Source organism: Chiloscyllium plagiosum, unplaced genomic scaffold, assembly GCF_037043375.1.
Source record: "Chiloscyllium plagiosum isolate Xiang-an unplaced genomic scaffold, Cpla_swu_hap1 HiC_scaffold_13, whole genome shotgun sequence".
NCBI classification, from domain to species: Eukaryota; Metazoa; Chordata; class Chondrichthyes; order Orectolobiformes; family Hemiscylliidae; genus Chiloscyllium; species Chiloscyllium plagiosum.
Window position 1 is genome coordinate 67,909,686 of NW_028270151.1, and position 15,935 is coordinate 67,925,620.

General features: G+C 39.4%; 1 protein-coding gene and 1 pseudogene across 4 annotated transcripts in view; both read left to right on the forward strand.

Annotated features, from left to right (window-relative positions):
- The window catches only part of LOC148148332 (uncharacterized), a 107,746-nt pseudogene that overhangs the window by 72,873 nt on the left and 18,938 nt on the right, over positions 1-15,935 (forward strand).
- Positions 1-15,935, forward strand: part of LOC122555832 (period circadian protein homolog 2) — a 92,378-nt gene that overhangs the window by 65,089 nt on the left and 11,354 nt on the right. For all 4 annotated transcript variants that reach the window (XM_087993702.1, XM_043702013.2, XM_043702010.2 and 1 more), the window contains 4 exons: positions 4,096-4,916; positions 7,154-7,337; positions 10,081-10,270; positions 14,479-14,629. In XM_087993702.1, coding sequence (XP_087849828.1) covers positions 4,096-4,916; positions 7,154-7,337; positions 10,081-10,270; positions 14,479-14,629 — 1,346 coding nt within the window. The remainder of the gene's footprint in view (positions 1-4,095; positions 4,917-7,153; positions 7,338-10,080; positions 10,271-14,478; positions 14,630-15,935) is intronic.

Below are 15,935 nucleotides of genomic sequence, written 5' to 3' on the forward strand. Positions count from 1 at the left end.
ATGGGAAAGAATGCGGATTGATGTCCCGTTAGCATTTTTGCTTGCTAAAATGCAGTATATTGTTAAATACAAAAGACACCTTTCATTTACACATCAACTTTTAAGGATGCAATGAGTGTAACAAACAGCAGAACATGGATTAATGGGTGGAAATTGCCCTGTAGTCAATGGCAGCTTATATTGTAATATCATATTTGATATTCCAGAATGAAAAAACAGTAAAACCTGCAATGACACATAAGAACGAGGAGCAGGAGTAGGCCATCTGGCCCTTCGAGCCTGCTCCGCCATTCAATAAGATATTTTCGTGGACTCAGCTCCACTCACCCGCCCTCTCACCATAGGCCTTAAAACCTTTACTGTTCAAAAAATTATTTATCATAGCTTTAAAAACATTTACTGAGGAAGTCTCAACCACTTCACTGGGTAGGGAATTCCATAGATTCACAACCCTCTAGGTGAAGAAGTTCCTTCTCAACCCAGTCCTAAAAATGGAACTTCAGTTTGCCCTGTATTATTGTTTTATTTACTGCTTTCTTTTCTCCATGAAACTGTTATGCAGTTTGAGTTGAATGGATTGGTACCTCAGGGCTCCCAGGTCACTAAAGATGGGAACAATTGCTAAATTTTTTTAAAAATTTCATTAGCCTGTTCAGCAATGTCATTACATACCTCTGAAGTAAGTGGGATTTGAACCTGGGCCTTCTGGGAAACAAAAAAAAGGATGCTAATTGTGTGCTTTGATAATAAGATACACCTGTATAGAAGTCTGGTCTTAGCATTCAGTTTTGGACCCAGAGGCTGTTCTGCTGGTGTGGTAGTTTCCCTACCTCTGAGGCTGGAGGCCTGGTTTTAAGTCCCACCCGCTCGACAAGTGTGCCACAACATCTCTAAAGAGGTTGATTAAAAATAACAATTTTGGGGGGGAGGGAGGGGGAATCCAAGATGGCAGCAATCTCGAAAGATAGCTTTGCAGAGCTCCGCACCGCATTGCAAGCGGGACAAGGTCCTAGCCCGCTCTACCTGGACCACCGTGATATTCTGGCACTCTGGAAAGGTCATGCAGTCCCAAGAAACTGTCAGAGAGCATCTTACCTTGGTTTTCGCCGTCCAGGGATGCCAAAGAGGGGAGGAGGTACGTCCAAGGCAGGGCTCACGGCACAGGCTGCAGGATCCTCTGACTCGATTTCTTACCAGGCCTGGGTGAAGGAACTTGTGAAATTTCACGAGATGTTGGGCAAGCAGATAGAGGAGAAGCTGGCCCCGATCTCTATCATGCTGCAGAAGCTGGAACAGCAGCTGAGAGACCTGGAAAAGAGGACAGATGAGGTAGAACACAGAGTCACAGTGGTGGAAGCTGATACTGGTTCCTCCAAGGATAGGATCCAGGCCCTGGAGAAACAGGTGCGAAATTTGCTTGACCAGGTTAAATATCTCCAGGACTGGGGCAAGAGAAAAAATATTTGGATCGTCCCTCTGCCAGAGGGTTAGGAAGCTAAGTGGAATTTATTGAGGACTGGTTGCCAAAATTCCTTAACTTGGAAGCTGGAATGAGATGCTTGAAGATTGAGAGGGCTCACCGGGTCATGGTGCAGAGGTCAGGTCTGGACCAACATCATCATACTATCTTGGTGTGGTTTCATCACTTATAGAGATGAGGAGGAAATCATGGAAGCTTCCAGAATCCTGGGGAAGGATCCAAAGGCCCTAGTTTATGAGGGCACTAAGATCATGTTCTTCCAGGACTTCTCACTGGCGGTGATCCCGAAAAGAAAATCCTATGACTGCTCTAGGGATGACTGAGGGAGCTCAGGATCCAGTACCCTGAGGTATCCGGTGGTGCATCGCATCACCTTAGATGGATTTGTACATCTGTTTGACACATTGGAGAAGGGAAGAGACTTTGTGGACAAATTAACTTAATCTGAACAATTTAATCTGTACAAATAGTAGTGTTGCTTGGGTATGTCTGTGTTTCTCTTTTAAAAAAAAAGAGGAAGTCTGGTCAGGGCTTTCTTTTTTTATTGGTAATAATCTGGCCTAAACTATGGTCGGGGGCGGTTGGGATGTGCACTTTCAATTTCTAAGTTATACCAAAGGAAGCATGCGGCACTTACCCTTTTTTTTCCCAAATATTCTTTGTTCACATTGTTACTTCAAGGTGTATTTTCTTTCTTTTCTGCTTGTGTTTGCGGTGCGGCTCTAGCTAGGAGGAGAGAAACTGGTTGGGAAGGCTAGATGCCTATCTACAGGCAATTTGTGCCTGGTTCAGGTATTTAAATGCCCTGGCTGCAGTATTGGCAGCGGTATGAGAAATTGGGTTCTGGGATGTCAGTTTTCACTTGGACCCATGCTTTACAGTAGAAGATTCTCCACAGGGTCCACTTGGTTCTGGATAGTTTGTCAAAATTTAGACCAGGAGTATCTTCAACACGTCCCAGGTGTAAGGTTGGTACAGGCACTCTGACCCATTGTCTCTGGTCCTGTGATAGGCTTCAAACATACTTGAGCGCTGTGGCGGGCGCAGTGGAGGCATTTTGGGTGTTAGGATGGAGAAGGGCCCAACCCCTCTTCTTCTTGGCCTGCCCAGTATATTCCCTGTAGAAGCACATAAGAAGGAGAAAGTGAGGTCTGCAGATGCTGGAGATCAAAGTTGAAACTTTATTGCTGGAACAGCACAGCAGGTCAGGCAGCATCCAGGGAACAGGAGATTCGACGTTTCGGGCACAGGCCCTTCTTCAGGAATCCTGAAGAAGGGCCTGAAGAAGGATTCCTGAAGAAGGGCCTGTGCCCGAAACGTCGAATCTCCTGTTCCCTGGATGCTGCCTGACCTGCTGTGCTGTTCCAGCAATAAAGAAGCACATAAGAAAACAACTTTTCAATATCCTCACATTCTGCACAAGAAAGAATATGTTGTTAGGTTGAGTATCCAAATCTCCCCCCCCCCCCCCCCCCCCCGGCTGTCGGGTTGGTGGCATATTCCCTTGGATTTTCTCACAAGTATGGTACACCTCAAAACTGAGAATTTCTATAAGACATGGCGGCCCTTTTTGGAATATCTGGACACAGATTTGTCTGCCACACTAATACAGGCTTTTATTTAGCATTATAAAGCTCAATAACAATTGTGCTTTAAGAGTCCAATATCCAGAGATGGTGACCTGCGAACGTATGAATAGGTGAAAATTAATGTTCTTGATATTCGAGAGCTAGTGTTTTGTTTGGCTGAGCTGTATTATTGTTATTTATTAGTTCACTGTTAGTTATTATTTATTTAGTTAAGTATCTGGGGATTTTATATTTATACATTTGTACATGAGGGCAGTTTGGGATTTTTACATTTGTATTGTTGTGAATTCTATTATTTTGTATTTGTTGTAATATTTAAAAATCAATTTTTAGTAAAAATATATTTTAAAAAGCAACAATTTTGGACCCAATTGCTGATTATCATAATTCAACCTTGTGGAGCATTAGGTTCAGCTCCTTGGCTTAGATCCTGTCTTTCACTAAATGTTGTCAGAGGCTTTTCTTTCATCTTGCGATCCCATCTTGACCTTTTCATGCCTGACATATCTGGAGACAATTTTTTTTACCAATTTTTGTCAGAATCTCATCCTTTGAGCAAAATATTGAACATTAAATAACAATCCCAGTAGTCAAAATGAGTAACCAGAAAGAAGGTATATTTGTATGGATGGTACCATTTGCTTTTTTAAGACGGAATGCTGAATCACTTAATTTGACAAGTTATTTTCCTTTTATTAAAACCTTCCAATAAAGATATAATGCCTTATCTGTATTAACTGTCAGGACAAATCTTCCAATAAAGTGTAGCATGATACACTGACAAAATAGCTACTGAGATCTGTCAGACTCCTATCTCTGACAATTTTAACTAACTTTTTAAGGAAAGAGTTATGGGGTTGATTTTTTTTTTAATTACCATTGTCATCAGTTATACAATCAATATGTGCTTCAATCCTTTGGTCCTACCTCAATTGCTTATTTTCGACTGTAAGAATATTTGTTTCAAAACCATAATTTAAAAGTGAGCGCATGTGACCTGTATGTAACTGTTCCCTCTTTGTACAGGCTCTCAAGGATTCAAACCTGGATGGAATCGTGCTGAACCTGTGTACAAAAAAGGCGGAAAGAATAAGAAGCTGAAATTGAAACGCATCAAACAGCAGGAATTGTCTGACAGTGCTCCGTCTCACACCAACCATCATACACCATCTTCCTGGTCCCCGTCCACTGTCTCTCAGAGTAGATATTCAGCTTTACCATTTACAACAGTTTTGCCACCCTGTCAACTGCCAGTATTTTCTCCACATGGAGGAATGCCTCCTACCACTGACCCTTCTCTGTCCAATTTTGAAAATGCCCAGGGTGTTCACTGTACCACACAGCCTCCAGCATACTCTGCACCCCTAGTAACCCCTATGGTAGCATTTGTGCTTCCTAATTACATGCTGCCTCAGATGAATGACAGTGTGCACCAGCCCTTCTTTGCAAGTCAGGCACCATTCCCTTCACAATCTGCCTTTTTATCACAGACGCCATTTCCTGCACAGACTCCATTCCAGTCTCAGCCACAGTTTGCATCACAACATTATGATCCACCAGGAGAAGGTGAGAAGGCAGCTGCACCAGAATCTCGAGGTGCCCCATCGTGCTGCTGTACTCCACAGTCAGTAGGCCCTCAAGGCCACACTTCTCCTCCATTATTCCAGTCCAGGTGCAGTTCGCCTTTACAGCTAAATCTGCTGCAGCTGGAAGAAATGCCCAAATCATCAGAAGGAATTGCAGTTGTTGGACTTGTAGGTGGAAGTGGATCAATGGTTGATGGAGGAGGGATGAACAATACTCCCAATATTGCGAATGTGGACATTGTAAAAGATGAAGCAGAACTGGTAAATGACTTATAGGTTGAAAACATATAAGATATTTCATTAACAATCTGGATTTTTGAGAGTTTTGTTTTAAAGGCGTAAATATCTCAAAACGTTTTTCTTCTTGTTGATATCAATATTTTGCAGTGTGAGTTCCAAATTTTAAAGGAAATGCTGAATACATTAAACAGTCAGCCGAACCTAATGTGCAAAATTCTTACTTGTGGCAGAATTTTTATTTAAAGTAGAATAGAGGAGGAAAGAAAAATAGAAACTGGTTCAGTCAGCCAAAGGTCACATTGACCCAAAGATATCTGTTGCCTTTGGATGAGAGAAAATAAAAAGGTGAAAAACGCTCTGAATCTTAAAGTCTTAGTCAGAGTTTTTTTTTTCTAAAATGCTGATTCTGAAAACTGGAAAGGACATGGCAATGTATGATCAAATAATTCTTGGGTTTTTTTCACTCCAATTCTTAAATGGTTTACGGAAATTCAAAGAAAAATGAAAGTATCATGTGAAATGTTTGTATTTGACAATCCCCACAGGAAGCTTTGGATACACCCTCTTCTATTCAATAGACCTGAGTGTAGACAAAGTATTTGTTATTAATAAACACATTCCTTTGGCTTTGACTTTTCCTTCAATTCAGTCCTGTTACCATGCTTGTCTTAATGTAATCCAACATTCTGGAACTTCCTGGCAATGTGATTGTCATTCCCTGTTTAAATATAAATCATCTAAAATAAGTCAGTGGGAACAAATGTGAGCAAATAAATTGCAAAGTTTCATTTAAAAATGCTTAGGAAGATTTACAATTTCGTAATGACAAAATTTATGTTTTACACTTCTGTGAGGTAGGGGAAGAAACAGATTTGCCTCTTGACATTTTAGAGTTAGCTTTGTTGCCATTTTTAAAAAACTTTCATATTTTACATTTCATATCAAACCAAAGTAGAAAAACCTGCACTTCCAAACTTTGAAATTTTGCTTTCCTTTGTTGGTCCACTCACTTAATTTGCAACAGTGCACTGTGCCTCCTAACTTGGTGTCATCTGCAAACTTAAAACCCTTTTCTTTAACAAAGACACTGATTTTATTTGATAGCAATCTGAGGTCTTAGTCTAGATCTTTGGTGCACACCAATCATTACGTCCTGCCTATTGGTATTTTTTCCTTTAACAACTGCATTCAACTTTCTCTATCACCGCATTGCAAACTTGAGAGGCTTGGAAAAATGAGGACTTTATTCACTGTTGCAGAACTCTTGAAGCAGGGAAACTTAGAAACTGTTAGACATTGAGATGACAATTTGGGTTTAAATTAATATCCTAATGTCTATTGAGATGGATAAATATAAAGTTAAAATTAGTACTAAAAGTGGAAAGGAAGAAGTTAACTCTTTCCAAGGGAACATTAATTTTATCAGTGCATAGGATGCTTTGCAAGTGACGATTGAGATTGGGTTGATGATGAGATTTAAGAAGGAATTGAGACAGCACCAGTTGGGTGCAAGGAACTATTCTATAAAATACCCCATCAGTGCTGAGTTGCAATGATACATTGGACGTTTTGGGGACAAGAAGAATGCAGTGACTTTCATTACTATATACAAATTGATGAAGAATCTTATGTTTTATTTGAGTAATGGTTAGTTGTTTTGGGGTTTTTTTCATGATGTTACTGTCCTTTTAAAATTAATCATTTTGCTCCTTAAATTGGAAAGAAGTGAAGAACGTACTCTTCCTGAAAAACACTATATTCCTGAAATTTGCAAAGGAGGGGAGTGTATTCCAATTCTAAAGCATTGCAGTAGTCTTTGCAGCTGCTACTGGATCTGAAAGTACAGCAGTATTTGCCCTGTATGCTAGCATTGGTCACGGATCTGAATACGTCCAAGCATTTTTGTGTATTCGGGTCTTGACTAAAACTTTTCTATTCCTTTGGTTTTGGGAAATGCCAGTCTTTTGAGTTGGCTAAGTCTAGACCTCTGTGAACACGGTGTTCAGGGCTAATAACTCACAAGATAGCAAAACCAGATTGCAGAATTTAAAATGTGGGTTTTTAAATGTATGCACATCTGCCCATTATTGTAGTGTAAGCATGTGGGTCACATGCTGTACAATAGTGTGCATTCAGTGTGAAATACGTTCCGCTGAATACTGTGGCTGTTGCTGCGGTTTGAAATGTTATTCACAAAATGAATGGCTCCAAGAGGCTCAATATTTATGAATGAATTTGTTGTGTTTTGTTTTCTGAAGGCTGTATCACCTGATGAACCTCAGAACAGTGATGCTCACTCCACTTCCACTGACCTATTGGATCTATTACTTCAGGATTCACTATCAGGCACTGGATCTGCAGGCTCAGGGAGTGCCAGATCAACAGCTTCAGGCTCTTCAGGCTCTCCTTCGAATGGGTGTGGAATGTCAGGAACTGACACAGGTATTAAAGAAGTAATTGTTTCTACTTCTAGCAGAGTTTTTACATTTGTTTTGTTCAATCAAAGATTAGGAATAACTACCGACAGTGTTCCTTCCCAATCTGCCTTACTAAAAGTCAAAAGTAATACAAACGTGTGTCAATTCACTAGTACATTTAATTTGATGGACTAAATTACAATTGTAGACAGGCAGGAGGCTGGAAGAACACAGTATGCTGGGCAGCATCAGGATATGGAGAAGTCGATGTTTCTGGTGTAACCCTTCTTTAGAACTGAAGAAGGGTTACATCCGAAATATTGCCTCCTCCACCTCCTAATGCTGCCTCGCTTGCTGTGTTCTTCCAGCCTCCTGCTTGTCTATCTTAGATTCTAGTTAAAAATCACACAACACCAGGTTATAGTCCAACAGGTTAATTGGAAGCGTCGCTCCTTCATCAGGTGGTAGTGGAGGGCTCAATCCTAACACACAGAATTTATAGCAAAAATTTACAGTATGATGTAACTGAAATTATACATTGAAAAATAGATTCCAGTATTGGCCGATTTTGTTTTTTATCTCTAAATTACAACAGTGGCTTTGGTTATGGTAAGGGATGTGAGGTAGTATGGCTCCCCTCTTTTCCAACACCTCGTTCGACTATAACTTTTTTTTAAATTCAAAAAGTTTGGTTTGGCAGTTCACTGAGTTTCAGTGTGCTGTGACACAGAAACATTATATTTAATTTTTTAAAAGTAAAATTATCATGTATATGTACTTTACCTGGTTGAAGGAACGTGCACCCTTGAAGTTTAAGCCACCCAAATTTGGAATGGGAGGATAGATTAAGCATGTTAAAGTCTTGTCAGTTTAACGAAATCCAGCTATTGAAGTTTGATGTCTTGTCTCGTTGCAGACTTGATTATCTTTCTGGGTTTGACATCGGTGTGGTCTATTTAGCTGTTCTACAGGTGTCAATAGTTGCTGGGTTGAGTTCTTTTATATGCCACAGGCTTGCAAGTTGGATGTAAAGAGAGAGAGAAGGACCCATGTAAGGCAACCAGAAAATGCTGGAGAAACTCAGCAGGTCTGACAGCATCTGTGGAGAGAAAAGCAGAATTAACATTATTTATGTTGCTTTCTTCACAGATGCTGCCAGACCTGCTGAGTTTCTCCAGCATTTTCTGTGCTTGCTTTAGCTTTTTAGCATCAACAGTATTTTGCTTTTATTTGACCCACATAGGGATCTATCGTCTTTACTACTTCATTTGTTTGTGCAGTACTTAGAGGGTTAGGTGACTTGGTATATATATTTCTTCCTCCAACTGACCAAATTATCCCAAATATGGTTGTAGTGTAGTGGATTTCATTTGCACAGTTTACATGATTAGATGATGTCTGGAGAAATTCCTTTCACAGCTGAGTCCTGGTTTCTAAATGATTTATGTCCAATAGTTTGCATCTAGTTGATTATGCAAGTGATTATCTGGATGTTTTCCTAATGGAATAGGAGATAGCCCATTCATACTTCTTCAAGGTAACCGTTCTTAGTTAGGCTTTAATGATGGTGTCTCCATTTGGTGGCTTTGGAATTTGAAAGCACAGTGTGGCAAATGTTTGACCATCTTGGTTGTGATGTCAAATTGTTTGAAGGTGGGTTTATGCTTTTTAAAAACTCAACCAGTAAATTCATAATAAGTTTTTATATAGCATAATCCAAGACTTCAAAGACACCTCAAAGCTGTAATATATTTTGGGCTTTCCTGTAGTTTAAAACGTTTACATAGATATGCAAGTTTTCTTTTAAACTTATGGGTGAAAAGAGTGCTGTTTATTCTGTTATAGAGAAACTTGGACATAACTGTTGAAATGTTTTTGTGTGAAAACCTCAGTCTGGGCATTAAGGGTGACTGCCTGGATATATTCTGGGATTCCTGCTTCCATTCCCAGAGCCTCCAGTTTTCACCAGGGTGGGTCAAGAATACAGAATGTGATTCTGCAAAGTGCAAGAAGTGCAGCATTTGTCTTTTTACCTTTGATCTCCTCACCGTTCATTGTGCTAGATCCGCTTGACAAGTGAAACTAGAACTTATATGCAGTTTTCTTTCAATTTGGTATATTCACCACTAATAATGTGGCCTGCTTTACATCTGGGGAGATAAAATTGGGCGACCACTTTGTGAACCATCTCTGCTCAATCTGCAAGCGTCGACTCAAGTATCCACTGACCTATTTAATTCTCTACCTTGTTCATTTGCTGCCCTCTCTGTTTTTGGAATATTCACTGTTTCAATTAAGTTCATCATTAGTTTGACTCATCAGTTCAGTTATGCACTCCACAGACTTCTGGACTCTATGTTGAATTCACCAATTTCAAATCAACTCTTGTCTCTCTTTCTTTGCATAGTGCAATCTAAATCTTGCTTTTCCTTCTTGTTCATTTCATCTGCTATTCATATCTTCTCTGAATGCTTTTTTTTGTTTATTTACTTGTCTTTTGGCTATAGACAACTAACATTTTTGTCATTTAATGTCTCCCATCTTTCACCCTATCACAGACATCCCCCTTTTGTCCCCTGTCTCCTGTTTCACTTGTGTGGAAGATTGATTGCATTTTTAACATGTCTCTTTCCACAGATGTTGAATTGCTGAATATTTCTGGTATTTTTAGTTTTTATCTCAGATTTCTACCAAGTTTCTTTTTTTTAGTCTAACCTCTGACTATTTTCCTTCACTAACTTGAAACTTTTTTTAAAAATCATTATTAGGAAGCAGTCATCTAAGCAACACCAGTAAATATTTTGGAAGCATTGATTCCTCGGAGAATGACCACAAGTCGAAACTCGGAAACTCCAAGAAGACTGACCACCTCACTAATTGTGTACTCCAGGACCCAGTCTGGCTCTCAATGTCAAATATAGATGAAAGAACAATGATGACCTACCAACTTCCATCCAGGTGATTACTGAAACTCCAGCAGGAGAATTTTTTGTGGATTAAAGACCCTAAGAAATAGGAACAGGAGTAGGCCTTTCGGCCTGTCAAGCCTGCTCCGCCATTCAGTAGGCTCATGGCTGATCCAACATTCCTCATATCCACTTTCCCACGCTTTGCCCATAACTCTCAATTTCACTGACTGACCAAGAATCTATGGATCTCAGCTTTAAAGATACACAAGGACTCCTCTTCACAGTTCTCAATGAGAAGGAATTCCAAAACTACTCAATCCTCAGAGAAATAAATTAATGCCACTTTAAACTATATTCCTAATCAACCCTGTTCAGATATGTTATTACACACCCTTGGGACTTGAACCCAGGTCTTCTAGTTCAGGGGTAAGGACACTATTATTGTGCCACAGAAGAGCACTTCTGACATTTCTTTATTCTGAGCCTTTTTCTTATAGCTCTATACTTTCTCATGGGAGGAAGCACCCTCCCAGCATTTATCCTGTGAGGTCACTTAAGAATCATATGTTTTAATGAGTTCAACTCTCATTCTTCTAAGCTCTAGTGAGTGGAGTCCCACCTGTTTAACCTTTGCTCATAAGATAATCCCTCTGTGTCAGGGATCATCCTCGTTAACCTTCTCTGAACTGCTTCCAATGAAATGATATCTTTCCTTAAGTAAGGGGACCAAAACTGTTTGCACAACTTCGGAGGTGGTCTCACCAGCACCTTGTACAGTTGCAGTCAGACTTCCATACTCTCATATTCCAGCCCCCTTGAAATAAGGACCAGCATTCCATTAGCCTTCCTGACTACAGGCTGCACCTACGTGCTGGTTTTTTTTTCTAAACGTACAAATACCCCCAAGACCCTTTGTGTTGCAGCTTTTCTCCATTTAAATAATATTCTCTTCTTTTGTTCTCCCTTCCAAAATGAACCAATTCACGTTTTCCCACATTTTACTCCATTTGCCAACTTTTTGTCCACTAACTTAACCTATCACAATCTCTCTATAAGCCCTATATGTCCATCTTGCAATCTGCCATTCCAGCTATTTTTGTGTCATATGCAAATTTGGCAACCGTACATAGCCTCCTTTCTCCATGCCATTAATATATATTGTAAACAGTTGTGGTCCCAGCGTTGATCCCTGTGGAATCCCACCAGCCACAAGTCACCAACCTGAAAAAGCACCCCTTATCTCCACTCATTGTTTTTTGCCCATGTGCCAATTCTCTACCCATGCCAATTTGGTATTTCTGACATCTTGGGTTCTTATGACTTAACCTTTTGTGAGATATTTTGTAGAACACCTTCTGGAAATTCAAATACAAAACATCTACTGGTTCCCCTCTATCCACTCTGGTTGAGTCTTCCTCAAAAAACTTATAATAAGTTAGTCATACATGATTTCCCTTTCATAAAACCATGATGATTCTGCTTGATTGGATTATGATTGTTGTTACACTAATCCATATGTTTCAATGTTACTGTATCTTGTGACTTTAATTCTGTTTGGCCACTGCCTTGCATCAGATTGAATGATATTGGCTGGTATCAAAATTCTGCTGTGATCATCAGAAAGTCTGTGCATTGACATACTGAGAGGAATGATGGCTTCTGTGCAATATTCTACTTAATTAAACTACATCAGAAGTGATTCCACTTGTTTATTAACAAGCTGCCTTTGGCCAGTAGCTTGTTAAGAAACATAGCTAAGGAATAAATAAAGAACTCCTCTTTATAATCAATTAGCATATTGACCATTCATTGGCATACAGTTGACCAATTATCTTGGTTATTACTTCCTGCCTCTAGCCTGTAAAGATGAACCTTTTTTTGAAAGGCTGCATTTGCAAGCACGCAGCAGTATTCAAAGTAACAGCAAAATCTCTGGAATAAAATAGGAATAAAGAATGTTAAACATCCAACAGACGCCTAAAAGCTCAAAACCATTCATGACAATGTACATCTGTGAAGAGGACAAAACTTAAAAGTTGATTTTTTACACATCAACCGTATATTGCACATGTGTAATATGTCAGCACACATTTCCTTTGTGAAAGGCACACACCTACATTGGATCTGCAAGGAATAAGATAATTTCTGAAACTTATAAGCAGAAATCAGAACCTGAAGCAGCTGTACTCTGTTGCAGAGAACATTAACAAGAAGGCTAATTCCTGTACTGAAGGCATAAGAAATGGATTAACCTAACATATGTTTGATTCCGCTTTCTTTTGCATGGTTGAGGTAGATTTACAACATAAGATCTGAAAAGACTGCTAGCGAATTTTCAATGCTTCTGAGAAACACCCTGTGCTTATTACAGTTGACTTCCTTAAAATAAAAATCAGGTGGTCTCCATAACAGGCAGCTAGGGCTGACAAATTGAAAGTCTGGCCATTGTCTCTTGACTGTAACAGGATCACCTCAGTGTTCCAAAGCATTACCGTATTGGAAGGAAAAGTGTCAGCAAAATCCATTTTCGTCCTGAGGACGTAAAAAGTTGGAATTGCCCATGTATGCTGGATGGGATTTTTTTTATAATGTGGTCTCCATAATACAACACTAAGCAATGTAGTTTATATTCCTGTGCTTTCTCTTAAATTTCTCTTTTTCATTGTTGGTGAGGACTCATGCAGCTGTTTAAGTCACAGTTTAATTTGTTAATAGTGGTGACATCAGACACAAGTGATCTCATCACTCAACATGTCTACGTGTCAGACTCCCCACATCGAAATTAGGAGCTGATTTGTTTTATATAAAAACTATTTTCCCCTCTCACCATTCCAAGAGCTGGTGAGCTCTTTTTCTGGTGCTCCAATATTTGGGTGAGATAACAGATTCTGTACTAGGGATTAAATCAGTATTAATCTGCTAGGGCAGTGTGTTCCTGGCAATGGTTAAATAATTGTTTCCTGAATGCATTTCTCCAAAGAATAAAAGTTACCTAGTGGTGTGTGTGAGACAGTACAATAGTCTAATTTTGGGCTTCAGGTTATATCAAAGAGGCAGCACCACATTGAGTATTTTATAACTCTCTGAACTCCCTCTGTGACAAGAGAGTAATTTTCCAATCATTCCCTGCTATCAGTAAAATAAATGTTTTATATACAAAGGGTTCCTGATTTATGATCTGTGCCTACATAAGTGGTTAGAGTTGTACTGTTGATTTGTCCTCCATGTTATCAAATAATTCTTGTACATAAAGATAAGGAAGTTGCTAATTATGCCAGGTGTTGTGGAGATAATCCATATTGAATATAGGTACGTTCTGTTTTAGTATGTACCTTTTTTAAATAGTGTGCCTTATTTGTATTGCTAGCTTGAGAGAGCAACCTAGCAACAAAGTTTATTCTGAATTTAGGGTCTGAAATTTAGCTAAGGAAGATGAGACTACAAATGGCAAGTTGGGCATGTTAGGTAAGGAAAATACATGAAAGGACTGGCAATGACTAGTGTTTAAATGTAGGACATAGGAGCAGGAGTAGGCCTGCTCAACTGTTCAGAATGATCATGGCTGATCATTCAACTTAGTACTCTGTTCCTGCTTCTTCCCCATAAAGGCCTGCAATAGATGTACATTTCTCTACGGCACAAACACCCAAAGGGAAGGATGATTCAAACAAAAAGTTAAAGATTGCATTAGATCAAAGCAAGTGGTTTATAGGAATGCCAGAAATAATAGTAAACACTGCCTAATGCACCATAATCACTTCACTAACCTACCAATCGTCTATAAAAATCAACCCATAAAATATATGTATAGTTTCACCTCACCCTCGGTTGCTTCAGGTATTGGGAAGTAAATAACAAAGTACAACATCAAAGCTTCATGGATGAGTTCAGGTACACTTACAGAAAATGCTTCAGCATTGCAACACTGATTAGTATTATTAGTTCATGAAAAGTTAATGTTCCCATCTAAATTTTTTTTGTCTGGAGCAAAAACTTATATCAACTGAAAGGCTGGGTTATAAACTAATAAGTGAAGCATCACTTATGAGGATTGAATATGGCAATTAAAGCAATGTATTGTGACTTCCACTTCCCCTCTGTTGACATATGCAAATTTCTATTGGTCATCTTGTTGAGAGTGCTTTGATTTGTGTGTTAAGTATAATTGTCTCTAATGGGTTTACTTTCAGTACTTTTTTTATGCAGTTTTATTCAGAAATGCAATTAACATGCTAATCATAATTGTTCCAACTTTAGGGACATTGAAACTGTTTTAAAAGAAGACCGAGAAAAGCTGAAAATGATGCAGAGAAATCAACCAAAATTCACAGAGGATCAAAAAAAAGAACTCTATGACGTTTTCCCTTGGTTTAAGACAAATATACTGCTAAAAACCTTTGATAACACAGTAAGTATTGCACAGTTTTCCAAGTTTTCCAAATCCAAATTTCCTCTCCTGGCACCAGGAGTACATTATGTCCTCATCCATTTTCTTACCTGTCCGTAGTCTGTATTCTCAGATAAAGCATAGTACGCCATCATTTCAGTATGATTTCCTCTTTCCTGTCCCAATTATATATTTTAAATCCAAACACACAAGATCCAATCATTCACTACATTATTAAGCTACCTTACTATTGAAACAATTAGTAAGTTTTCAGAAGATTTGTAGGTCAGGTTGAGGTTTTGGACGTAGGTTTGAAACAATTGTTAGATTCTGGAGGGATATTCTCGGTTTTAGGGCTAAATTTACATGCAGAAGTAAAATATATCCAAAACAAAAACAAAGGTTATAAAACGCAGCTTCATAACTCTACAGGCACCTTGCAGCCGGAGGCCCTGAAAATGGCAGGTGCAGCACTTCTAGCTCCTTCCAGCATGGTGCCCAGTGCTAGAACGGTGCTCATGTGGATGCCATTTGTGTACCAGAAACTCTCACAGTGCTGGTTGTGATAATAAGCAGCAGATTTGAAAATTGCTTCACCTGAACAGGTTTGAGAGACCTGTGACACATTTTTAAAAGTTCCATTGAAAATATGATTGCAGCAGTTATATCCATTTCATTTAATATCAAATTGAGTGCTGAAGAAAATGATTAGGTTACTTACAGTATGGAAACAGGCCCTTCGGCCCAACAAGTCCACACCGACCCACTGAAGCCCAACCCACCCAGACCCATTCCCCTACATTTACCCCTTCACCTAAAACTACGGGCAATTTAGCATGGCCAATTCACCTAACCTGCGCATTTTTGGACAGTGGGAGGAAACCGGAGAACCCGGACGAAACCCACACAGACTTGGGGAGAATGTGCAAGCTCCACACAGACAGTTGCCTGAGGCAGGAATTGAACCCGGGTCTCTGGCGCTGTGAGGCAGCAGTGCTAACCACTGAGCCATCGTGCCGCCCTCCTAAAATGCCTACAAGGTTACTTGTACTTTCTTTAATGGACACATTTTATGACCGTGCTCCAGTTTGGTAGCTGTACTTGAGTTTGCGGACAAATATGTTTGAAATTCAGTTGTTGATAAAGCTTCCCTTCTAGGTCTTGCCAAGCTGAAGGTTAGCCTTTGAAGTACAAGCCTTTAATCTAAAATGCTGTTTCATCACCAAAAATATTGAGCCTTGAATAGAGTATAAACATTCTTTCTTTCAAGTTATTTTTAACAAAGTATAATCTGAAGTTTCCAAGCACTGACTGGTAGTTTCTGCCA